This window comes from Sarcophilus harrisii, chromosome 1, assembly GCF_902635505.1.
Source record: "Sarcophilus harrisii chromosome 1, mSarHar1.11, whole genome shotgun sequence".
In the NCBI taxonomy this organism is placed as follows: Eukaryota; Metazoa; Chordata; class Mammalia; order Dasyuromorphia; family Dasyuridae; genus Sarcophilus; species Sarcophilus harrisii.
In genome coordinates this window covers 274,757,517-274,785,388 of record NC_045426.1, presented here as the reverse complement: position 1 = coordinate 274,785,388, position 27,872 = coordinate 274,757,517, and the positions used below count along the sequence as shown (strand labels likewise).

The 27,872-nt window shown below is 37.1% G+C and overlaps 1 protein-coding gene across 1 annotated transcript in view; it reads left to right on the top strand.

Moving 5' to 3' along the window:
• Window positions 1-26,039, top strand: part of XYLT1 (xylosyltransferase 1) — a 414,523-nt gene extending 388,484 nt beyond the window's left edge. Inside the window, exons 11-12 of the mRNA XM_031942799.1 lie at window positions 5,991-6,324; window positions 18,387-26,039. Coding sequence (XP_031798659.1) covers window positions 5,991-6,324; window positions 18,387-18,709 — 657 coding nt within the window. The 3' untranslated portion in view covers window positions 18,710-26,039. The remainder of the gene's footprint in view (window positions 1-5,990; window positions 6,325-18,386) is intronic.
• Window positions 26,040-27,872: the final 1,833 nt, after the last annotated feature.

Below are 27,872 nucleotides of genomic sequence, written 5' to 3'. Positions count from 1 at the left end.
TAGAGAAGTAGCAGTTGTGAGAAAGTCAGTTTCTTTCTTTTTACCTTCTAATTTCAAAAATACACAATTTGCTAAACAAACTCTCTTATCCCAACAGCCTTTTCTTTATCATTTTTCAAAAGTATACTGGTCCTGAGAAAAAAAGGACTCTACAATGAAGGAGTTTTTGCCATTGATTTTTCTTTCCTTAGTATAAAAAGTCCTGCTGTTGATAAGTTGGTTAATTTTGCTGAACTGTTCCCTTTCTTTTTTTCTGCTTTGTACTAAGTCATGAAGTTTTGGAGGGGAGCAAGAGAAGGAAATGTGGATGATATAAAAACAAAAGATATACAATAAAAATATTTTCAATTAAAAAAACAAGCAAAAATCTTTTTAGTTGTATATTTTCGGTCTTGCACCAGGTCCTTGTGAACAGGTCTTTTAAAAATGTGGCTGTTCAGTTACTTTTGAACATCCCTGCTAACTGTTAAATTAGGGATCAATGAAATCTTTAATATATATTTGTTTAAAAAAAACACCCACCCTCATCTCAATGGTTAAACTTTGATCTATATAGCCTCTCAAATTTACTGAACATTTATTGAACTTCTACTATGTTGAAGGTAATATCAGGGATGTCACTTCTTGAGCTGTATCCATCTTGAGCTTTTTTTTCTTTTCTTTTTTTTTTTAACTCTCTGAACATGAAAAAAGGTTAATGTGTATTATTCCCTAAGACTTATACAGTTGAGAACATGTGACAGTCCAAAGCTGATGCCTGTCAGAGACATGAGACCTGAGACCATAAAAACTTAAGAATGCAGGGGAATGTATTTTTAAGGAAAGTTATAAATACGTGCATGTGTTTCTCTTATATAGATATGGGAGGTACACTTTAAAGAAGGAAAAGGATTACATGGAAAACACATGTATATATTGTCTTCCTTCTCTTCTATGAATATAATTCTATGCTGCATCTTCAGGAACATGACAAAATTAGTGCTCTTGGGAGACAAAAAGAGATCCAATTTCATTCAGAAGACTAACAAGGTCTCTCTAGACTGGAATACTATGCAGTAAATTCATTTTTTAATATACTGACATCTTGGGGAAAAAGAAACCACATGTGTACACACATATGTGGGTGATAAGCAATTAGTATGAGCATTTGGTTTCTAATGGCCTTGTTTTTGCTGGGACCAGCCTGAAATAAGCCACGTGTACAGTGTCTGAATCCAAGACCTCTCTGCTAAGGCCAGTTTGTACAGTGTGTGAATCCAAGACCAGTTTGTCCTCTGTAAATGGGCATCCTCACTCTTTATTTATGGACACTCCTTTTTATTTATGGACACTCCCTTCCCTATTTTTAAATATTTTTTCTCTAAAATCATCAATGCCCTTTTGTGCCAGCAGCTAGAAGAGCAACCATTAAAACCAGATTCAGGCCACTGAACTGTTTAGCTTGGAAGATGATGACAATGACAGTCATGATGGTGATGATAATAGTATTTATAGAGTTCTTTAAGGTTTGCTTACATGTCACATGTGTGCTCACCACAGCCCTGTATAAGGAAAGTTCTATTGCTATCCCCATTTTATAGATAAGGAAATTAAGAATGAAAAAGCACTTGAATTCAACAATCATACACTTAGTCACAGGGATCAAGATAGATCTCCTTGCTTCCAACTCCAGTGCTCTATTTACTCTGGCAGGTCACGGGAGCTTATGTTTAAAATTGGGTCGAAACTTAGGAATTGTATAATCCAGTTTCTTCATTTGACAGATGAGAAACTGAGGCTCGAAGATTTGAAATGATTTGCCCAAAATTACAACAACGGTTATTTGCAGAGATGGGATGTAGACTAGGCTTTCTAAAAATAAAATCTGGTACTCTCTCCACTATCCCAGCATAATTATATACATAATAATGCTAAATGAACATGATGGAATGAGTGGCACAGTGGACAAAGTATTGGTCCTCTCCCTGAGTTCAAATCCAGCCGCAGATACGTACTAACTATGGGTTCCCCAGACCAGACATTTAACCCTGTTTGCCTCACTTTTCTTATCTGGAGCTGGAGAAAGTCATTCCAGTGTCCACTTCAGTATCTTTGCCAAAAAAATTCCAAATAGGATCATAAAAAGTCAGGTACAACTGAGATGACTGAACATGATTTTGTGGGCCATATAAAGTCAGACATTCCCCATCCTTGCCCTACTACTATGCTTTTGGGTTACCTCTTCTTTGGCACTGGTTGTTGTGTATTTAAGGAAAACAAACTAATTTCAATAGCAAATGAAAGAAAGCATGATTAAAAATGTTTATCTGTGCTTTTGGAGAGAAAAAAATCCTGCAATGAATGATTCCTCATTTTTTATTACCCTTGCCACCTTTCCCTATGTCAAAGTTGAATCAATAAATAGTCATTGAATACTTGTCTATAGGTTAAACTATTTATGGAGATAAAAATATAGAATATGGGACAGCTTGGTGGTGCAGTGGATAGAGCACCAGCCCTGAAATCAGAAGGACCTGAGTTCAAATCTGGTCTCAGACACTTAATACTTTCTAGCTGTGTGATCCTGGACAAGTCACTTAACCCCAATTGCCGCCACAAAAAACAAAAAAAAATACACACACACACACCACACACACACACAAAGAGAGAGAGAGAAAATGTAGTCTTTATATTGAAGAAATAATTATTAAAAAATTAAATAGTTTAAGTCAACAATCACAAAGGCATTATCCATTTGGTTGACAGAGATAATAAAATTCTATCAGAGTTCAGAGAAGGAAATGATTGTGATGAGCTGGGATGGTCAGGCAAGACTTTATAAAATAGCTAGGATGCTAGCTGGGTCTTAAAGGTACCTAGGATTTGAATAGAAGGAAAAGGTAAGTCAGAGAACATTCCAAAGAAGAATAAAAATTTGGTAAAAAAGATTTAGAAGAGGTGGAAGTTGAAAAGTCCAAAATGTGTTCAGTATGACAGTTTATAGAGAAATTTGGTGAGAATGGAAATTTTATATAAAGAAATATAGAGAAATCAAGCGGGATAGACTGAAACTCAAGTTATTGTTGATAATTAAAAACAGCAACAGAAATATAAGTCCCTTCAATTCTGGGACAGAGATAATGGAACTCTTTACAAAGGCCATGTTGAGTTGAGAGCCATGTGTAAAAAAGAGTTAGAAGACCAATTAGGATGTAACATTTTATTACATATACATGTACAAAAAGAGTACAAAGAAGCGTAATGTATAGTAAGAATTAAAAGCTAGCATGGAAGCACCATCATGAAACACTTTAAATGACATCATTAGGTTTTATATTTGCTTCTACAGGTAATAGGGGGTTCCTCATAATCTAGTCCTATATTATATTTCCAGACTAGTCCATTCCCTAGCTCTGAGTGAGGAGAAGGAGATGCATATGTAAGGTATTGTAGCAATTGAAACAAGTTTTGACAATAGAGTGAACATATGAGATAAAAATAAGGAATTTCAGAAAGAGGTGGTTTGAGGAGAAACCAGTTCAGTTGAACAGCATGTTTCAGGGATGTCCAGTTTGAAATGTTCAGAGAGCAGGTCATACTCTTCATATTTTGTTATTTTAGAATTAGAAGCAGTATGATATACTGACAAAGAGCACTATTCTTGGAATCATAAGGACTCAAAAGACCCTGAGACCTATATATCTTATTTGTAGCAGAATTTTTTCTAAATTTCCCTGATTTTATTGTGAATTTCTCAAGAACAGAGACTGTCATACTTTTCTCCTCAATGCTTAGTACAGTCTTTTACACATAGTAGACACTTAATAATTGCTTTTTTTATTCATTCATCATCTTCTGTGACTCATATGTTATGATTTTGTATAATCATTAGAGATTGTCCCAATGTACTAGAAGCCTTTTTCTTTTAATATAATAAAGATAGCCATACAGCCCATGGCCTATCCATTTGTTATATCTTATTTTGTTACATGACCAGAATATCACCTTCTTTACTGGCTACAAATGTCATCAATGATGGTTTTTATACCACTTCTCCCATAAGTCATTTTTTGTCAATATTCTGTAACCTACCATATATCTTTCTCACTTTGTATTTACTAAGAAAATTGAGATCATTTACCATAAGCTCCTTCTTCTCCATTTTTCTTCATCCCTGAACCCCTTGACACTTCATTCTCCTTTCCTTGAGACCTAAATAATGAGGTGGCTCTTTTCCTCACAATGACCAGAATTGTTCACTCTAATCCCATTTCCTACTATTTTCTCTGGAAATTGTCCCCTCAGACATCTCTTCCCTCTTTCACTCTGTGTGTATGTGTGTCTGTATCTGTGTCTGTCTCCCTCTTTCTGTCTCTTTTTTTAACCTCTCTGTTTTTTACTACTGTGTTGAAACCTTTTCTTTCCAAAATATTCTTTCCTCTCTAGATTTTCATGACACTACTCTTATTACCTACTTGACCATTCCCTCTTAGTCTCCTATGCTAGATGATCCTCCATATCATATATATCCTACCTGTGGGAATTCTCCAAGGCTGTATTTAGATTTAGATTTTCTTTTTTCCTTATCTCTCTTTGTACTCTCTGTTAGTAATTTCATCAGTTCCTAAGGGTTATTTAATTATCATTTCTATGCAAATGAATCACAGATGGTTATGTCTAGCCTCAGTCTTTCCTGACTAGTCAGGAAACCAGTCAACTGGTCAAAAATCACCAGTTGCCCATTGACCATTTCAAGCATGTATCAAAATTCTACAGATCCAAAATGGAGCTCTTCTTTATCCTCCTAAACATACCCCTCCATCCGACTTCCCTATTAATGTTGATATCATCACTATTCTTCCAGTTTCCCAGATTTGAAACCTTAGCATTATTCTCAGCTTCTCACTATCCCTTGTCCCACATATTTGACCAGTTACTAAATCTCATAATTTCTATCTACCTTCTTACCATCTTTTCTCATCCAACTCCTTTCTCCTCACATACCCACCTCCTTAGATCTGACTCTCAACACATATCACATGGACTATTGTAATGGCCTCTGCTTTGATCTCCCTCTACATCTTATCCCATTCTAATTCATCTCCTGCATAGCAACAAAAGTGATTTTCCATAAACATTAATCTTACCATATCATCTCGTACTCAGTAAACTCCAAGGTCTCCCTATTGCCTCTGAAATAAAATTTAAACTCCTGTTTGTATTTTTAAAGCCCTTTACCATCTAGCCCTAATTTATATTTCCAGACTCATTATGCGTTATTCTCTTTTCTGCATTTGATTGTCTGATCCAAATGGCCTTCCCTCTGTCTCTCACATATGGTACTATTCACAGAATCTGAAATTCTTTCAAGTCTCACTCAGCTTTAGGACCATTTTCTCCATGAAGTCTTTCCTCAACTTCCATCCCTCCCTTCCTAACTTCCTTGAACTTAAGTGCCATGTATTTCTTTTCTATTTATATTTATATAAATACATGTTTCCCTCTATAGGATATAAACTCCTTAAGAGGAAAATTCATATAACGGTTTATCCCTAGCACCTAGTACAATGTGTGATATTTAAAAGATCTCATTGATTGATTAATTGATTGATTTTCTATTGCCAAATCTCTCTTAAGAGCTAGATTCTGCTAGAAGAAATTATGGTAATATTTGTTTATTTAAATAATTTCTCAGATTTTGGGGAAAATCTGAACAATTCTACATTATAGACATATTTTCATTATTAACTACAGCACTGCTTTTGTTCATTTTTTTTTAAGATCTTGCTTAGATTGATTTCTGTATCAAGGGAGTTTTATTGCCATGGTCTTAAAATCACTAACAACCAAGGTTTGCAAAACCTCACTCAACAACTCTATTCCCTTTTGGGGACACACAGGTTTTTGTTCTATGATGTATATGAGATAAAGTTAACTCAAAGAAAAGAACCTGAGATTCATCCAATGGTTCATCATCCAAGCTGATTTCACCAACTCCCCTTTTATTTCAGATTGGAACTGACTGGGATGCCAAGGAGAGGATATTCCGCAACTTTGGAGGACTACTTGGGCCAATGGATGAACCAGTGGGGATGCAGAAGTGGGGAAAGGGGCCCAATGTGACAGTGACTGTCATTTGGGTCGATCCTGTCAATGTCATTGCAGCCACCTATGACATCTTGATCGAGTCCAGTGCTGAGTTCACACATTACAAACCACCTTTGAACTTGCCCCTTCGGCCTGGAGTTTGGACTGTCAAAATTCTGCATCACTGGGTGCCAGTTGCCGAAACCAAATTCCTCGTTACTCCTCTGACCTTTTCTAATAGGCAGCCTATTAAGCCCGGTAAGTGTCTTTCACTTAGATCTTTCCTAGGAAGATATACTCTTACCCATAGCATAAATTGGTTTTTCTATAGTAGTGGTGGTAGAAGTAGTAGTAGGTAGAGCACTGGATTTTGAAACAGGAAGATTCATCTTTCCTGATAATAATGCTATGAATAGGTAATACAAGTAATGTCCCCATGAGGAAACTGAACCCCAGAGAAGTCAAATGATTTGCCCAATTTCACCTAGCTAGGTAAATATTGGAGCTAGGATTCAAACTCATATCTTCCTACTCCAGTACAAATATTCTTCTCTCAATACTTTGCTGCCTCTTGATTCTTCAGATGTCTGAGATGTATTTCAAGTGTGTGAGGACCATACTGGGACAGTATTTCTTCAGTGTTTCCAGTATTTTCCTCAGTGAGGTAAAATCCAGCTTGTTTGCTATGAATAGCTTCTTCGTTTTCTCCCTCCATGCTAAAGCGACTCCATCTGTCTAATATTTAATATATACCAGACAGATGAAACTCTCCCATCGAGCCTCCTGAAGTTCTTGATCATATTTATGATGGGATGGAAAATAAACTGAGCCAGGCGTTTTGCTATCAGTGAATCTTGCCATTCGTGCAATACCAACATCACCAGGCAACTGCTGAGAGCTAATGCACTCTAATTTTCCCCCAGAGGGGTCTGACTTAACATATTTCTCAGCAGGGCACCTAACATGCCCATTTTTTCCACATTGTTTTTGTTTTTTTTTTAACTTTTTAAGTTGCACGTCTCCATTTAAACAACAATAAACAGAGAAGCCAAAAATGCATTTCAGCCATTGTTAGCTCATCAATAATGATGTGCTGGTTGTCAATTTTGAAAAATGCGCAATGTGGGGGAGGAAGATAGAATTGTGGCCCTGGGGATTTATAACTTCGAGATGGGGATGCATTAATTTGCCTGTATGTAAATTAAGTTAGCTTCCTTTGTTCTTAATTCTTTATGAAGACTGAGGTGAAAGCATAGATTGTCTTCCTGATGCAGATGTATACTGTTCGTTAAGTCTATAACCTACTAATTACTATTCAGAACATGCATAAAATTCTGACTTCTCCAGGGTGACCTGGGGACAGAGGTTGGGACTTAAGAAGCCACTTTTCCCCTCCAAATCTCCAGGGTAGTGATAAAACATGAGCTCTTTTACTCTGAGCTATTTGGGAACAGACTCCCTTCCGTCATTCTTTATGTTGTCAGCACTGAGCATAGCACCTAAAACATAGTAAGTGCATAATGAATGTTCATTGACTAACTGATTGATTACTTGCCTTTAATCCTTAGTTTCACACACACACACACACACACACACACACACACACACACATACACACAAACTAGCAGCTAGGTGGTACAGTTGATGGAGTACCTGGTCTGAGGAAGCCTCATCTTCCTGAGTGGAAATCTGGTCTCAAATACTTACTTAACTGCCTGACCCTCAGGACATCACTTAACTTTGTTTACCTTTGTTTCTTCATCTGTCATATGAATTGAAGAAGAAAATGGCAGATCATTCCAGTCCAAGAAAACTCCAAATAGGGTCACAAAATATGGGACATAACTGAAAACAACTCTAAAACAAATGTATGCATGACAACCTTGAGATTGTGAGAACAGTCTTACCAGCCCCCTCTCCCCAGCTGTTCAAGCAGCAGATAGTACAAAAAAAGAGTAGCCAAAAAGTCACCTAGTTAGGATCACTTTAAAGGTTAAGTTGTGCCCCATTTCTAACTTGCATTTTTCCATTTTGGGGAATGGTTCCATCTCATGCAAAGCGAAGATTGGGGTCATTCAGCCATTGCTGAACAGACAATGCTTTGCTAGTAATTGCTAACATTTTGCTAACGATGTTCCAGTTACAAAGAACACGAAGGTGGGAGAAATACAATTTGTAAAACGATTCATCAAGAGTAATTAGCTATTGATGTGTCCCTAGTAATCTCAAGAAATCTGATGAGGTAGAATTGAAGAAAATTTAATTACAGAGGAAAGCATCAAGAGTTGGTGTTGTAATAGCATTTCCCATATTAGCCTCACTTCTCATAAGGGTTTTTAACTCAGCAATAATATTTGGCTTCTCTGTTTCAAAATTTTCATTAGCTGGTCCTTTTACTTTGAATTTCCTGGCTTTTGTTGCTTCATCACCATTTTATTATTTGTACTCTTTACCCCTCCTTTAACACCACCCCACTTAGGCAGAATGAAGGCATTATAAAGCTATGACAGAAAAATTGGGACAGATTCTGTTCCACTGGCAAATGATGTCTACCACTGTCTAGAGATAGCATGATTTCTATTTACCAGAAATCTGGGGGTAGAGTTAAAAATACATGATTGAGTCATTAACAAGAAGAGATTTCTATTTTGCTCCTTTAAAATATCTAGCTACAGTTATGCATCTTTCAGTTTTTAGCACAGCATATATAATATATACTTTTTAAAAGTGATCATTAATCTATATTCCATATAGGTTTATCCATACATTCATCCATTCGTCCATCCATCCATCCATCCATCCATTCATTAAAGAAATACTAAGTGTACCTGGTATCTGCAGAACAAAATTACTTCCATAATTTAAAATTTCTCTGAGAAGGAAAATATGGAGAAATCCAAATCCAAGACCCTAGGTCATATCCAGGAATAATACTTGGGATGCTAATTTCTCAATCTTTGCTACAGAGGGCTGCTACCATTTTTGTTTCATATAAAATAAGGAAGCTTATGTGAAGTCTTTTTTTGAAGATGACTACACTTCGCAATTTCATTCCTTTCAGTACAGCTATTCATCATTGTCAGTCCTGGTATTGGCCACAATGGATGCTAATCATATCTCTGTTATTTTCACATATATATACATCCTAGTTAATGTCACTTGTACCTTAGTCATTTCTAGAAGAAATATGCCATTTAAATCGAAGAAAGAATGAAGAATAGTGCAATTATGCTTGCTGAGAAAGTACTTGATTGTAAACTTCCCCATGAGATGCATTCTTTTCTAGAAGACCCATGAATTGGAGTTCCTGGCTAGGCAACTAGGTAGGTTAGTGATTAGAGTACCAGATGTAAAATTGGGAAGACCTGAGGTCAAATTGGGACTCAGGCACTTATTGTCTACATGACTCTAGGCAAATCATTTTACTTTTTCAAACTCCTGTCATTCTCTCTGAAATGGTCCAAAGCTGTGTTTGAAAATTAAATGTACACCAAAGACAAAGGCTTCAGAAAGTTAGTCCACCAAAGGTGGATAGACTAAAAGAAAGATCACAAATATTTCCAGATTAGAATTTGCACAAAGGTGCATTAAATTCTCCCTCCAAAAGGGACAACCTACATAAGAACATACATGGAATTCAAATATTGCTTTATTTTTTCTCTTAAAGGAACAGCCACATGTTCTTTTATAAAAGACAGCTAAGTTGTATAGTAGAGAGAGTACAGAACCTAGAGTCAAGAGGACCTGAGTTCAAATCTGGTTGCAGATACTTACTGCCTGTGTGACCCTAGACAACTCACTTAATTGCTACCTGCCTCAGTTTCCCTATCTGGAAAATGAGGAGGATAATTGCTTCTACCTCTCAATATATCATAGGTGGATGGACAGAAAGAAAGGTTACAAATATCAGAATTATTGTGAGTTAACTTTACACTGAGCATCTTCTGATAAGGAAATGGTCTTAGACCAGGTCAACTGTGAGTCTCCTCAATGAAAGGACTGGTAATTAACCAGAATTTTCAAACAACTAACTTGTTGTTCTCTTATTAGAGAGTAAAAGGAGGAAATAACTTTTCAAAAAAAAATTTCTAGGGAACATAGATTCTGGAGCTAGTCTGCTTTGTACCCAGTCTCCTATACATCTACAATCCTGAATGTTGATTTTTATAGTAATGCCTACTACAAGATATTCAGTTTTTAAACGATCAGTTGTGTTTAGCAGATTGTTCTCACTGAAACAGGAAAGTGAGTTAAGCAGTGTAAGAAATATGTAAAGAATGAGATCTGAAATAAGCAAAAGAAATGATTCTGAATTAAGAGGAATTCCCTATTCCTTGAGCATAGTAAGGAATCAAAATTTCTCTGCCCATGCAAAGGCTTGGCATGTAAGTATTAATAGCAAGCAAATCCATAATGTGGTGCTTACACTGAGGAAAACATTTTTTAATTTTTAATTCTCTGGTACCTAGAGGTCAGAAAGGTGAAAGTGGAAGACAAGGCTACCTCTCAACTTTAGAGAAAAGTGTCAGGGACTTGTCAGCCAGAAAATAGGGGAAGGAAAGGAAGCAGCATCTCTATTTTCCTAAAATAAGGTCTCCTAGATTTGCTAAATTAGAGACAAAGCTTGAAAACTTAGCATAGAGTTCAAATTCAGTTACCATGAGCTGGTTAATTCATAATGAAAAAAACATTATCAATGGCATATTGGTGGAAGTTAAGGGAATATAGAAACAGAGTGCAGGGAATTACTCCAAGCTCATGTCTTACTCTAAACCTTCTCCACCTTATTTGCTAAGTAGTATCCTTGTGGCTTAGCACAATGACTTTCAAGTAGTAAATGCTTAATAAATGTTTGTGAGATTGGACTGGATGGGTCATAAATAAAGGCATGGAATGTGCACTGTGGTTTCCCTTTCATTAAAAAAAAATTTACTAAGCTCCAACTAACTACTTGGAATTGGCTTAGATGCTAAGAATAAAAAAAAGATTTAAAAAAAAAAGATACACAGGTCCTTTCATGGGAATTATCTGCCAAAGAATTATAATATAAGGTAGAATATATGACCTCATAAAGATATCAAAATGACATAATGAATAAATGTAGATTTCATTGTGGCAACCCATTTGAACTAATGATCCCTAAATTCAGGAAATGATATTTTTAATAAATTCTTATTGGTAGATTTTGATTTTATACAATGAAATCCCCCCCTCCATTCCTCCCTCTCCCTTCTTTAAACAAATTCCCTTGTAATCTTTCTGTTGTAAGATATGGCTTTCTGAGAAAAATATATTTTACATAACAAGTTTATTTTCTTTTTTGAGAAAGAAGAGGAAAAAGTTGAGCAAAATTGTTCAATAAATAGAAAAACATCTGAAAACACACAATTAGGAAATGATTTTCACTCATTCCTTCTATTTCTTCCATTTAATTTTACCTATCTAAGAGAGAGAGAGAGAGAGAAAGAGAGAGAGAGAGAGAGAGAGAGAGAGAGATTTATCTATATAAGTAATACTAGGGGGACTCTTGAAAAACTGAAGATAGATAGGAGCAAGAAAATAAGTCCTATGTCTCTGAAGTCAAGAGGCCCCCTCAGAATCACTGTATTCACCCTGGCTCACTCTAGACTTATAGGTGACTCAAACGATGTGGTGCTGTATTTTGAGTTCAAAAACATAGGTTTGAAGCCTGGCTCTGTCACTTATTATCCACGTCACCTTAGCAAGTCGTTTGACCTCTTCAGGCCTCAGTTGTCCCTTTTGTAAATGAAAGGGTTGGGTTGGACTTCCTCTAAGGCCCCTCTCAGCTCTAGGTATCTAGATCAGATGATCCATCAAGGAAAACCTCTCATCCAATTCAGTGAGAATATTCCTCATCTCTCCCCTCCTCTCTGACCACTTCATTACCTATGAATAGCAGGGCTGCTTGGAGACCAGTTTGGGATAGAGCTTTTTCTAGACATATTTTGGACTTTGAAATTTTAAAAATTGGGATGAATGTATTTGAGAAAACAGGGAGGTAAGTAAGGAGGAGGAGGAGGAGGAAGATGATGATGATGATGACGAAGAGGCTTGTTAACATCATAGATCACAGCAGTTCCAAGGCTTCCCTGTTCCCAATCCTTTTGCTTCCTTCTCCTCCTGGAGGTTGCAGATATCAGCACAAAGTTCTAGCTATAAAGAATAAAAAAGGAGATCTGGTTATGTTCATTTTCTACAATAAGCATTTAATAAGCCCCAACTGTGAACATTGCACAGTGATAGTAACTGAGGGCAATGGAAAGTTTAGATGGGTGGTCTCTGCCCTCTTGTAGCTTATTGGTAATGGATATAATACACATACTATAATTTAAAAGGATACAATACCTAGCACAGTTCCTGGCACATAGAAGGTGTTTAATACCTGCTTATTGATCAATTAATCCTCTTCTTTCAGGAATCAGACAGGACATCAGCTCCTCCATGAATCCTTCTCTGAGCCCCCACCAGAAGTGATTCTTCTTAAAATTTTTCATGTTCACTCTATCTCATCTCTCCCATGGTCTTAGCATATTCTGCCTTCTATTATAATTCTTTGGCAAAACTCCCCTGGAAGGACTGTATCTTTTTCTTTCATCTTTTTTTTTTTATTTCCAGCACCTAAACTAATTCTAGATACTTAATTAGAACTTAATAAATAATTTTTAATAGGAATAGGGGTTTGTTTTAGTTTCAAGCCCTTGCAAGTTTTTACCTGTTTTGTCCCTATATTTCTTTCTACTATTATTGGAAGTGGGGCAGCTAGGTAGAACAGTGGATAGAGCGTCAGACTCAAAGTCAGGAAGGCTCATCTATGGAAGTGCAAATTTGGCCTCAGATACTTATTGGCTGTGTGACCCTGGACAAATCACTTTACCCCAATTGTCTCAGTTTCCTCATCTGTAAAATGAGCTAGAGAAGTAAATGCAAACTATGTCATTATCTTTGCCAAGAAAATGCTAAATGGGGTCACTCAGAGTTAGACATGAATGAAAGCTAGTCAACAACAACAGAATTGTTGGAAAAAAGAACAGAAAGGTAGAATAATGATACATACCCTATCTTCTTTGCCAGTTTGTTGTAGGATTAAATGAGATCATGACTATGATGGTTCAAAGAACTATATAAAGACAAGGCATGGTTACATTTGTAAAGCCAGCCTGGAGGGAAGCTTTGAAAGAACAGTTGTAATGCAGAAAGAGACACAGCTCAGTGGCAATTCTAGAATTTCATGGCTGTGAATTTCCATTTCTGACCCCGACTAATATTCTTCAACAGTCAAATGACAAGAATGACATTCTCTTCTCTCTAGGAGAGAGGCCATTATTCTCTCCCTACTGGGATGGAGCATGGATAAAATGGAAGCAAGATGTAAAGTGCTATAGAAATACTGAATAGTCATGATTGCATGGATAGCCACAGCTGCAGATGTTGCTATAGAATGAGCCAGACCCTACTCAAAGAGCCTTTGGTATCCCCTATCTCTCTCTTTCCTCTCCCAGAAAGAGAGTCCCTGGCTCATTCAACTTCTCCCTCCTCTTACTTACTCATTCTTGTTGCTCACTGGTCCCATCTATTGAATGGTTAAGTTGTTTCTAACACTTCTTGCCATTGGGATAATAAAACTTTCAGACCTTTCCTTCTACCAAGGAAAAATGTTACCCATCTCTCACATGTAGAAATAAACTTAGGACTCCTTTGGTCTTTGGTAAAAGATCTAAATCAATGAGAATGAATAAACCAACTTATGTTCCTTCCTATGTCCATGTGCTATGGGTAATATACATGAATAAGTCATGGTCTCAGCCCTCAAGATACTTGCATTGTAAATAGACAAGAAAAAAATGCCAGAAAGAGATCACAAGGATTAAGTCACATGGTACTGTCACCAGAGGAAGGCATGTAGCAAACAGAGATTACTATAGGCTGGAATATTCTGGAGGAAAAAATTGAGAGTTTTAGACACATTGGGACTTAAAGAAAAAGAAGAATTTGGACAAATGAAGAAGAGGGAGTGAATTCCATATGTTCATGCACTGTGGCAAGAATTTAAATAATGAGCACAAGGATAGAGACAGAAATTATAGTGAATATATAAAAGAATGGTGAGCAAATAGTCTGAACAAAAGGGAAATAATGAGAAATAAGATTAGATAGGTAGGACAAAGCCAAATTTTGGATCAGATACAGTATCTTAAACATAATTTGCTAAGCATCAGAACCCTATATAGCTCTCATTTATGTTTTTAAAAATTCAACTAAATATATAAGCATATATTTAGTTTTATATATATATGTATGTGAATATATGAGCGTGTGTGTGTATGTGTTTGTAAGCTTGCAAGCCTCCTTTTTTAATACTATCAAGAACATTTTTTTAAATAAATGAAGATCTATAATGAAGAAACACTAGCAGCTTTTCCCTACAGATAGGGATAAAGCAAAGGTACTCCCTGTCCCCTCTCAATTACTTGACATTTCTAGAAATATTATATCTCTAGCAGAAATAACAGGTATTTATATAGTCAAGGTTTACATAGCACATTACAATTGCTCTCTCAGTCCTGTAAAGTCGGTGATATTATTATTCCCATTTTTCCATTGTTCAGTCATTTTCAATTGTGTCCAATTCTCCATGATTCTATTTGGCTTTTCTTAGCAAAGATACTGGAGTGGTTTGCCATTTGCTTTTCCAGCTCATTTTCCAGATATGGAAAGTGAGACAAACAAGATTAAGTGACTTGCTCAGGATCACACAGTTAGTAAGTGCCTGAATCAGAACCAAAACTCACATCTTTCTGAGTCCACTTTTAGCACTCTATCCATTGTTCCATCTCTCAATTTTTTGAGAAGGGAATGATGTCATGAAAACAGTGTTTTAGGACAGCTGGGCTAATAGTAGTACATAAAAGGGACTGAAGAAAGAAAAAACTAAAATCAGCTAGAAGACCATGAAAATGTATTGTAATTAATTAATTAATTAATTATATGTATGTATATGTAATATATATATATATAGATCCTGTGTCTCCTACCAAATCATAAGTAAGATGAGTTGAGGGCAGCACCTATCTATGTCTTATTATTTTTGTATTCCAAACATTATGTGGAAACCAGTGTCTTTAAACCTAAGCACTCAAATAAATGTTTGTTGAGTGAATAAACTGGGGAATAGACTGGGAAAAAATATTGTTGATGGAGAAGGAATACATCTGTGAGATGGTTCAAGAGAAGAAATGACAAAACTTGGTAATAAATTGAATCTAGAAGATTAAAAAAAGGAAAGAATACAAGATGTTTAATCTAGAAAAATAGAAATATATATATTGTCAAAGATAGAATAAGGTTGTTGGGAAAGAATTTAATGGGGAAGGAAAGTTTAATTTTAAACATAATGGAAAAGTCTTTTGGATAGCTATATATATGGAACTATAAGAAAGGCCAACAAAACGGAAAACTCAAAGTAAGTTTAGGAGAATGTACAAAAATATAAAATGTCCATATTAACAAAACAAAAGAGAGAGAGAGATTTAAAAACAACTCATTCTCAGAAAAAGAAACCGAGTGAACCATAAATGAATTGCCAAAAATTGGCAAGGGTGGAGGAAATTCCTTTCTTGACCAGTTAGATTTCAAAGTAAAAGCTATCAAATATCTAAAAAAGCAATTAATATTTATGCTACAGAAATTATTCTTCAAAATAGAAATTAAAGCCACTCTATCAAACTCCTTCTAGGGAGACAAATATAGTCCTGAGAGGTGCTCAAAGCAGAGACAAAGAGAAAAAGAACTATAAAACAATCTCACTAGTGAATATTTATGCAAGTTTTAAAAATGGTCACAAGAATACTGTGTATTCTTACATAATGTATGCAGAAAATAATTCACTATGACCAAGTATGGATGTAAGAAGAATTCAACACTAGGAAAACAATTATCATAATTAATAATGTAAATAACAAAGCTAACAAAAAACCAAATGATTTTTCCCCCAGGTTCACAAAAAGCCTTTAATTAAAAAAAAAAACCCTCTCATTTACATTTAAAAAAATAAATATAAGCATGGAAGGGCCCTTCTTTAATAATATTTATATATATATTAAACCAAGAACTCTTTGCAATGAAGAAATACTAGTAGCTTTCTCAATATAAGTAGAGATAAAGCAAAGGCATTCCCAACCCCCCCCCCAATTATTTGACATAATTCTAGAAATATTATATCTCTAACAGAAACACAATAGAACAAAATTCAAGGTATAAACATCCGCAAAAAGAAGACAAAATTATCTCTATTTACAGCTGAAATGATGTACTTAGAAAAGTAGAGAATCAGCAAAGAAACTAATTGAGATGATTGATAGTTTCAACAAGGTAGCAGAATACAAAATAAATCTTCACAAATCATCAGTACTTCTGCACAAAACTAACAAATGGAGGGAAAGAAATAGGAAAACTTCCATTTAAAATAACCATAAAGTACGTTAAATACTTGGCAACTTACCTATCAAGACACATGTAAGATTCATATAAATAAAAACTATAAAATACTCTTTACAGAAATAAATCAAAATTCACTATTCCTAGTTGGGTCATGTTAATAAAGGAATGATTGAAAGTGCAACCTAAATAAATTTTAAAACTTTATTTTTTTTGCTAATCAGATTACTGAGGAGATACCTTTTAGATTTATACAAAATAATAATGAAGTTCTTTTGGAAAAACTATAATCTCAAGGAGAATATAGTGAAAAAAAATTCTAACAAGAAAGGGGAATAATAGCATTGTTAGATCGGTTATATTGTACAACAGTTATCAGAACTATATGGTATGGTAATTCAGTGAATAAACATTTCTTAAGTACCTATTATTTGCCAGGCACTGTGCTAAGAAAGACAATCTCTTCCTTGAAGAAACTTACAATGTAAAGGGGGGAAGAAGCAGAAAAGTTGGAAAGGGAACCTCACAGGAGGGGTGCAGGAAAAGTCCCAAAGTTCCAAGTCAAGTGAGGAAGGAGGAGATAGCCTAGGCTGAACTCGCTCCTTAAAGGGAGCTTTATTGGTCTTCATGGTCTCACCCTCCCATCCAAATCAAAAGGTATAGGTCTGACAGGATTATATAAGATGAGAAAGTTTTTATAGTGCATCCAGTTGAACAATGATATGTTAAAAGCACAGAAGTCACATGAAAAGAAACAGATAACAAGAAACTGAAGTGATTTGAAATAGTGGCCAACTGATAAATTCAAAAACATAAATTATTGGTAAAGACTTGCTTTTTGACAAGAACTATTGTGGAAAACTGGGAAATAGTTTGGCAGAAATCAGGTTCAGACAAACATATTATATAATAACAATAAATAATAATAGCTAGCATTTATTAAGCACTTACTATGTACCAGGCATTGTGCTAAATACTTGTATTATCTCAGTTTATCTTCACAACAACACCAGGACATAAATGTTGGTATTATTCTCATTTTTTTAGTTGAGGAAACTGAGGCAGTAAGTTGAATTTGAATTCAGGCTTTCCTGACTACAAGCCCACTGCTCTGTCCACTACACTAGCTACTTCTAAAGACCTGGGAACAAAGTGGGTAACATGGAGGAATGGGAAAAATAAGACAAACAACAACAATCCTACAGTATATGTGAGGAAAATAAATTAATTGGGAGTTACCCTGGGAATAAGTGTGGCATAGTATAAATAGCATTCTGGATTTGAGGTCAGAGAACCCAAGTTCGAGTGATCTCTCTGCCATTCATCTAGTGTGACCCTTGAAACCACTAAATTTCAAGTTTCCTCATCTGTTAAATGGGAGGGTATTGAACTGTTTGACCTCTGCGGTGACTGCCAGCTCTGAAACTAAGATGCTGCTGTCCTTGCTGGAGAAAGCAATGATTGTAGTGGGGAATATCCATAGAATTCAGGAGTCCTTGCTCCTAGTTCCGTGCCCAGGCTTTTATATGACATGATGCATTGCCCTCTCCTATAATACCTGCCTTTGGAGAGGTGGATGCAGATGGATCTCCTGAGGTTAAGAATTCTGAACTGCTAAAGTAGGGATAAATTCTATTGGATATCATTCCTGGGATATAGTGAACTCCTGGGAGAGGAAGACAACTAGAAACCCTGAAAAGCCCAGGTTTGGAAATGAAGCAGATCATACTTTCTCAGCCATTTGGTAATGAAATTAGACCTATGAGTGTCTGCTGAGCTTCTCATTGCACTGAGATTGGGAGACCCAATTGGTTTCAAAAATAACAACTAATTTACACCATGTTTTTCTCCCTTTGTCTTTTCAGATGAGTCCTTGAAGTTGCACAATGGACCTCCTCGTAATGCCTACATGGAACAGAGTTTTCAGGGCCTGAACCCAGTTCTGAATATCCCTATCAATTTAGCCCATGTGGAGCAAGCACGCAGGAATGCAGCCATCACTGGCCCAAAGCTGGAGAACTGGGTGGACTCGTTAGTTGGAGGAATCTGGTCTGCAGTGGATATTTGTGCCATTGGCCCTACCGCCTGCCCCGTCATGCAAACATGCAGCCAAACTTCCTGGAGTTCCTTGAGCCCAGACCCCAAGTCTGAGCTGGGAGCCATCAAACCCGATGGTCGGCTGAGGTAGCATCTGGTTGTGCTATAGAATTTAAAAGAGAATTTCACCTTGAGTATATGGGATTCTGAAACCTCTTTAACCCCAGCCCTCTCCCAACCAGTAGTTCCCAGGCTGGAGAGAAACTTTTATATTCACAATTTGTTTGAAGTCTAGGGTTTAAGAACCAAAATGGGAGCCTGGCATTGTTCTCCCTGCAAATAAGCTCAGGAGATTGATAGATTGCCCCACCCTCATCCTAAGGCAGTCATATATTTCCTTTTTCTTCTTTAAAGCTCTTCCCTTTGGCCAGACATCTAGATAAACCATGGATTTAGTCTTTTGTTTGATCCCAAAGGACTATGGGAATTCTGTAGCTGATAAGTTCACTCCTCTGTGAACCAAAAAGCCCCTTTGAGTATTCATCAAATCTATCAGCAATCCCCCAGAATGCTAAGTGGAAAGAAAAGCCCAAAAGTGATTTCCCAGATGTTGAGGGTTCTCTATCACCCATTTAATAGATGGCCTATTTTTCATTATACCTCAGATGGGCAGGAAATGATACTTGCTATATTTACTTTACAATGATGGCCACACTTCCTTACATATACACTTACAGCATGTAGTTGATGTATTTCAGGGGTGAAAATGCTAGTGGTCTTTGGCCACTTATCATCGCTGGCTGGTGCTATAGGCAGATGAATGTGAGAGGTTGGAACAATGACAGTAGTTACCTCATGTTGTCTCCCAGATATTTAAAGGGACACTTACTTGGGTCCCTGAGATGGACGAGACACTGGACAGAGCAGAGTTCCTTGAATGAAAGGCAGAACAATGCCAGACACTTGCAGGGGTTCTTCCATTTCCAAGGCCAGTCCTTGCCAGGTGCATGATCGGTGCTGGTTATGAGTGACCAAATTGCATGACCTAAACTTTTTGACCCAGAATATTTTGGGAAATCCTTTTCCAATCAAGTTTTTAATGATATCTCTTTTCTTATATGCAATGCCAACTAGAGTACCTTACATAGACCGTAAGGATAAGATCAGGGTTTAGATTTTCAGTTATTTAGGGGCATTTTGTTTTGGGTTTTAGTTTCTAATTATTTGAGTTGCTAGAAAGGTCAAGGTTTTCTTCAATTCAACAAATTGAATGTCTATGATAAGTAAAGCAAGGATATACCCCATCAAATGGCCCTCCCATTCAAACTGGAGAAAAATAAGCTATTGGGGTGATACCTCCATCATCCTCTACCATCCCATAGGGGTGAAATTCTCTTTTAAAAACTGCACACTTGGTTACAAAAATGACCTAGACACGAAGCACCCAGCCCTTGTTCTGTTTCTCTCCATAGTGTTGGTTTGAAGCTACTGAAGTTTGCTTTGGACTTGAAATAGTGAGGTCAGCTGTGCTGATATTATGTCAGAGCATTAAATGTTATATGGAGCCAGGGATGCAAACAAGGACACATAGAAGGAACACTTTAGATATTTATTATTTATATGTTTTAGTCAATGACTAATTAGTAGGTGCTGTTTTTTGCAGCTTGACAATTATGTTATCATACTAACTAAAGCTGCCTTTATTCACAAAAGGCTCCCCACCCTTTCTCAGCCCCATCCCACTCTCAATTTGTGACTGTTGCTGACCCAGAGGTGTTAGGAACACTTATGTTTCAACCTATATTGTCAGTAGGAGATGGAGTCATTCTCTTCCCATATCAATGGCAGGCTGATGCCCCCCAAGTTGTTCTCTTAGTCAACTCCTAGTGACAACAGTAGGGCCTCCCAGTCCAAGTCCAAAAGCCTCTGGACAGGAGCCCTCTGTACTTTGTGTAGGGGTCTTGTAGCTTCTCCACAAAGCCAGAGAGGTGCCTAGAGACTACAGCTCATATATATTCTGAACCTTTCTTTCCCTTTCAACCCTTGAGTTATGGATCATTCCTGTCTCCTGTCCTATTTGCTGATGAATATCCTTCAGCAAATCTCACTTCTGGAGCCTAGATTTGAAGTGAGATAACTGAGGGGAATGGTGTTAGAAGGTTAGTTCATCCTATGTGTGAAGCCACCTGGACAAAATTTAACGGAAATACTCCTGCTCCTTGGTCACTGAAAACAAAGAGACTTTCAGAAATCTTAGGCTCAGTTCCACAGAAGTCCCATGTTGCTTGTATAGCAATATGTAAACAATTGTGCAGGAGGTAAAAACTTAGAAACTAAGATACTTCTCTACACACAGTTCTCTATGGAAGTATGATAGCAAGGGCTTCACTGAACATTCTGGTTTTTAAAGCAGCAAAAATAACAAAACCTTTTTGTAACCTCTCTTTCTCTCAATCAGCCAGCTCAGTATCTGTATTTGTAGCAGTATTATTGGGGTGACTTCAGGCCCGAGCCCAATTGTATCAGTGTGGTTGATGTCAGCCTACAGTCACCCAGAAGTTGTACCTACTACACTCAATGACATTTCTGACTTAAAATCCTGGAATGAGTGGAGAAACCCCAGAATTATTTCTGGGAGAGTCCAAGCTGTGAATTTCTTCTTCTATGCTTAACTCCCCATCCATCCTGCTGTAGGAAAGTAGGTTGGGATGTGGAACACCCATTGGGGTTTTCACATTTTGGGACCAGAGAATATACCTTTGTAGATGTTACATTTGGTGAAAAGGAGAATTCTAAATGAGAGCCCAATTGCACCAAGACTTCATGATAACATTTTTCCAAATGAAAACGTTCAGCCTGTTTCTCAGCCCTACCCAGAGACTGATTTGATTATTATTTGGAGAACACATTGGAAAAGCCAACTGTGATCATGTGCTCTTGCTTTCTGTGGAAAAGTCACATTTCTTTGGGCACAAGGTTTTGTTTGCTTTGGGGTTGTTTGCCCTGGAATCTGCTCTGAACTTTCAGTGCAGAACAGGGTGTCTGGGGAATGAGAGCAAATCCTCTGTGGGGATTGTTGTTTGTAACTGGCTGAAGTCATGATTTATCAGGTCAAAGGATAGCGTGTAGAGGTAGGGGTTGGGAGCAAAGAATCTAAGCTTGTCTCCATACCCACATATTGGTAGATGGCCCCTTGGATAAATTCTTAGTCTTGTTTAGGCACAGAAGGAAATCCCCAAGCAAGTTGTGCCTTCCACCCCTTGCTACCTATTTTTGGACCTTTAATCCAGAATTCATCCCAGAGCTCTGCAAGCATGTGGACAGAGCAGCCCCAGTCACTTCAAGGAGAAGGGAAATATGTTCAAGGACTCAGTATGGTTTTTCAAATTATAATGGGTCCTCTTCCAGGAAAGCATAGCCCTAATTAGCCAGAAATAGTTTTTATTTTTTTTATTTCAGACAGTTGATTCAGGCTTGAGTGTGAACTATGGAATGTTAGGGCCAACATGCAAGATGCAGGACACAAGGAAAGGAAGTATATAAAGGCAGCTCCTGAGAGGAAGAGGCTCCACCCAAGTCCTACATTTGCACATACTTGTGAATTGTGAGCTAGTACCCTTGGATACTGGTTTTATGATGCAAACGAGGCTTGAGGTTGTATGGAGGTCTTTGTGAATCAGCCTGGGAGTGCCTGGCCAAGAGCACCTACCAGTGGAACAGAAAAATAGTATTTAGGGATGCCCACCCTCCCTCCCAGTCTGTTCCCACGAAGGTCAAAACAAGTTGAAATCAAATTAGATCTTGATACTCTCTGCTTTAAGAACATTAAAAAAGCATTTCATTCCCTTTGAAGATATAACCATATTTCACTTTTAGGTTTTTGTTTTTAGTCTAAACCTGAGATTTTATTTGATATAGGAAAGTGAAAAGTGGGTAAACTCTCTTTATCAAAGCAGATCAGCAACTCTTCTGTAACTTATAGTCTTAAGGTATTAAAGTATACCAAAAGGTATTACTTACCCAGGATCATTTTTCCAGTATATGTCAAAGCAGGTCCTCATGACTCCAAGGCCAGCTTTCTGTCCATTATGGAACACTGTCATCCCCAAATTCTAAGTGTATTTTTCCCTAGCTTTTTGAATATGGGAAAGGGATGGATATGGTCCTATAACATCCACTTGAAGTTAATCACCATTTATTCCTGGTTATCATCTATAGCTATGGTGAGATGGATGAAGGGCAGCATCCCATTGGAGCTGTCCCCCAAAGAGTCATCAGTATTGTCTAGTGTTGATCGCTCATATTCTTTGGGGTACCGGTAAATCAGTCATGTGTCCACATTCACAGAAATTTGCTGCTAAACAGAAAAACTCCCATCTTACAACATTAAAAAAAAAATTTTAATTCCTCCCTCCCCAATTCATAGGCGATTTAAATGACAGTATGTAAAGAGAAAGTGATAGTGAGAAGTATCATAAATATCTTTTAACCACAAAGAAAGGAAATATTAGGAAAGAAGTAAATAATTCTTTTATCCTTCCTAAGACTTAGGAAACTTGTTGCACACATGTGCACTCATACACACATACATATATGTGTATATGTATTTCCATTGTATACATGTGTATATATATATATATGAATGTGTATATATACTACTCATCTTAAATCCGCCATTGTGTTTACTCCAATTGAAAGTTTCTGCTAAATAGAGAAAGGAGGAGGGGTAAAGATAATTAGATCTATTCCAACTGCCAGTGCTATTACTTGTTATACTTCATCGCCCTGGTAGGAAAAGATTCAAGATATACTCCTCCCCTGAATGATTTGCTCCAACCCATAAATTTGGAGATAAAGAGTTAGCCCACGATGAGTGCTGACTGAGAGGTAATAGCATGGTAGATAAAAAAGGGCCTTCCTTGGAATCAAGAAGACCCAGTGGGTTCAAATCCTGTCCCTGATTTGCCACTAAGAGCTCAATATTTCTATCCCTGTAAGACTGTGAGTTGATGGTCTGTACTAATAAAGAGATTTTCCATGGCATGGTTTTTAATATGGATGCAATCACATAGATTTCAATATGGATGAAATCACATAGATTTCTTTAGGCCCTTGTCCTCCTATCTCCACCCTCCTATACACACATATACCAACCACACACTAAAGTCCCTGGTTATCTTTTTCGGAAAATGGAAGCAATCCCTATTATGAAGGACAGCTGTGATTCTCCATTTCCAATCCTCATCTCTCATCCATTTTTATTATCCTATTATGAGACAGAAAGTTCATAGGATTTGAACATCATCAGCCATCAGGTTATTTGCTCCTATGTTACCTAGAAACCTTCAGCCCACTTGGCTGAGGATTCATGTCTTAAACAACTTTAAAATGATAGGAAAACATCAAAAATTTCCAGGACAGGAGAGATAGGTATTAGACAAACTTGTAAAATTCCCCCAACCCCGACAGCAGAGACCCTTATAATAGGTTTTATCTAGCGTACACATTCCAATCTGTGGTGTTCACCCAGTGGCAATGTTAATTCAGGTCCTTTTTTCACTTCTCCTTGGCTTGCTACTGTCCAAAAACAACTACGACAGTAGAAACTGGGGCTGTCCTCTTGTTCACATACAGCTGGCTAGTCTAGCTCAATCATCTATTTTTTTGGTTTTTTGGTTTTTTTGCTTCTGCCTCAGTTACCTGATTTTGCCCATGAGTTCTACCACAGGTGCTACCTCACAGTGTCTGCTAAGAAGTTTACCTGGGGAAGGGGGGAGAAAAAAAGTATCTGAAATCTCCTTGAGCTGAATGTACAATCTATGCAAATTCTCTCTGTTTCTCACTGTCAAACACTTAGAAGTATTACATATAACCTTGCCAAACTAACAGCAAGATCCTGTACAGGTTTCTCTGATGACAGAGTACCAATTTTCAGCGCGGTTAAATGCGCCCCCGTTTGTATATTGTTAACGAGTTGTCTTTGGTTCTGTTGTCGCTAAGCCCCTTGAGGGAGACTGGGCCTCTGTCTGCCACGAATCCCTTCCTCTTGGCTGGGAATATTTGGATTGCTAATGTCTCCCCCATTCCAAGGAGGTCTGAAGACCCTCCTCTCCTTCCAAAAGGAAGGCCCATGGCCTCACTGACTCTAGTCCCCTCCCCACTCCTTCAGAGCATGTCATCTTTCATCTCACAACACAACAAAGCCTTAGGTTCCTCCTTTTTGAAATGTGGCCTTAAAATCATGTTGGAAATGTGGATGTTGTCTCACTCCGGATCTCCACCAACATCACAGAAAGCACCTTGAGATTGCTGCTATCCCTCCTACTGGAGGACCCGTCAATTTACAGTTTCACAGATACAATGGAAATTGCTTACAAATTCAGTCTTTAAGAAAAATGACCTTATATTGTTCCTGCGGGCAAAATAAAGGTTTGGATGCTCTTATAAACCATATCCAACTCTGGAAGTACTCTCTTACAGCATGTTGTAGCTGTAATGGGTTGACTTAATTACCTACAAAGTGCTAACATTGAGCTTTTCCTTTTTACCCTTTAAAGACACGGTAACTTTATGATCTTCACTCAAGGGTAAATCAGCAGTACCTCTGTTGTTTATCCTTTTGCCCTTGTTGAGTATCATTGGCTTGAGAAAGATTGCACTAAATATTCCCAGCTGATCTTAGAGGTGCCACCCTCTCAATCCCTCTAGCCTCCAACTGCTTTTGTTTTGATTCCTCACCATCTGATCCAGCCCAAAGACAACAGAAAATAAGGTTTTCATAGTAAATTCATTGGCTTTGAATGGATTAGTCTTTCTAGTTCTTCCTGTCTTTTTTTGTTGTTGTTGTTATTGTTGGTTCGTTGGGGTGTTTGTTAATGGCCTCATCGTAAGTTATTACTGTTCCCTCATTTTTCAGAGACAGGTGGTGATATAGTTTTAAAAAATAACTATTTTGTTATAGATCATAATATGCATAAAACTGTACAGAAATATTTTGTAATCTATTGATTTTAAAAAAGAGAGAACATGTAAATACAGTAAAGTTAAATAAAAAAAAAAGAATTCCAATGGCACACACTGAAAGATGTAGATATTTTGTTATTTATTTAAAAGATTATTTTATGAGCTATTGAATTATCTGAAATTGACCAGTAATCCAAGTTTCAAAAAGTCCAAATGCTTTTTTCATGTTGTAGAATGTGATCTCCAGCAATCATTGCACTACCCATTTTTGCACCCTTCTATCTTTAATTTAGCAGAACAACAACAAAAAAAAAATTGTGCCTTAGCTGTATTTTCTGTCTAGGGGAGTTTGTTTTTTGTCTGACAACGCGAGATTTTTTGCAGAAAACAGTGGATGTATTAAATACTGTATCATACCAAAAACACCATGGGTGTATATAAATGCTTTCTGTCATACTGTGTTTTCAGATGCAGAATTTTAAAATTAAAAAAAAAAAAAAGAAAGAAAGCTGTCTTCACGAAATGGTGTCAGTGTGACTTCTTTTCAATGCCATTCCAAAATTTTGAGCTACGATTTGGAGGTCTGAGACAGCCATCATTTTAGATCTCTTCTACTCAGATCTTTGGTTTGGGTATGGGAATAATAAATCAATCAGTAAGCATTTACTAAGAACTTAATATGTACCAGTCACTGTGCTGAAGATACAGAACCAAAAGCCTGGTCTTGAGGAGCTTATGTTTCATCAAGGCACATGTACATATATGAATAAGTGTGAGTGGCCAAAAGTACTATCAAGGTAAACAGACTATCATTTATTCAAAGAATGGACCTATTAAAGATTACCTACATTTTACCTGATTACATCTTAGCTTTTTATTGGATTAAGTCTCAGGAGGAGTTTGTGGCCAAATATTATATTCCCTTTCTTCCTCAAAAATACTATACTCTCAATTAAGTATACAGCTAAGGCCTTGGTTTTCACTGACAAAATACTACTTTGGATTTTATAAAACCCTAACAGTTTAAATGTACCTCCCTCTGGGGATTTTGTCCTCCCTCAGCAATCTCACTGTTACTTTTCAAATATGCAGAATTGGCACAAATTCAAATAGCCATCCAGATTTTAATACATTTACATATCTGAGGAAAACAATTAAAATAAGGTTTACCAAAATAGAAAAGATAATGAGAGGAATCAAAAGAGCACAGTTGTCTTCCCTTTTATCCATTTCTCCATTAGGCAAAGCAGGATAGCAACTGAGTTGGGTAATAGGTAAAAGGCTCTCTGTCCCTGAGAAAGGTATGGAGGAAAAGGCCAATGTAAAATAATTTTTTCTAAGAGCCCTGATCCCATTCAGGTGGTCTTGGGTTAACTTTGAGTTTTTGTCCCTGGCTTCTCACTGACTATCTCTTTACCTGGGGAGTAGCCATGACTGATAACACTTAACTCAATCCACAGTAACAGAGTTCTTCTCATTGGCTCCAGTTGGGACCTGCTTTGGTTCCATCCCCCATCATTCTCCAATTCATCTATTAGGTTACAATCCTTGGTTCTCTGTGCTTGCTTCTCTGAATCTTTTTACTTCCTTGGCCTCTCTCCATGTCCTTCTTTCAAAGTCAGAGTCAAAAACAGCTCTGCATCATTTACCCAACTAAAAGTCTGAAACCTCTGGGAGTTTAGAAGACATTAAAAAAGGGACCTGCCTGTTGGTAGCTCCACCCCCATTATGTCATATTCTATATCCATGGATTTTGGAGGAGCTCAGAAAGGTAGAATATTGTGTTTGTGTATATGTGTGTGTGTGCAGAATAAATATGAAGTCAATTTTAAATATATAGTAGAGAGGGAAACAACAGTTGTAGGGATCAGGATAGTTACATTGGCAGAACAGTTGTTAAACTCTATTTTGAAGGAAGTTGGGAGTGCCACAAAGCAAAAATGAAGAGGCAGTTCATTCCATGCTTGGAAGACAGCCAATACCAAAGCAAGAAGACAGAAGAATAGCTACGTTATTCACACAATAAAAAGTTTTAAAATTGTTTTAATATATAATGGGTTTAAAAAAAAAAAAAAAAGGAGGAGGAAAAGAAAATAGGAGAAACAGAATCATGTGTGAAAAATTGAGAGAAATCCAGTTTGGTTGAAACACAGAGTGAGGGAAAGGGAGCAGCATAGTCAGTCTGAAAAGATTTGGGGAGGTAATATTGTGAAGAGCTTCACTAACCAAGCCAAGAAGTTCAAATTTGATCCTTGAGGACATAAGGAGTCAGTAGAATTTACTGAGTTCAGAAATGGTGTGGTCAAATCTGCACTTTGAGAAAACCATTTTGGCAGTGGAGAATGAATGGA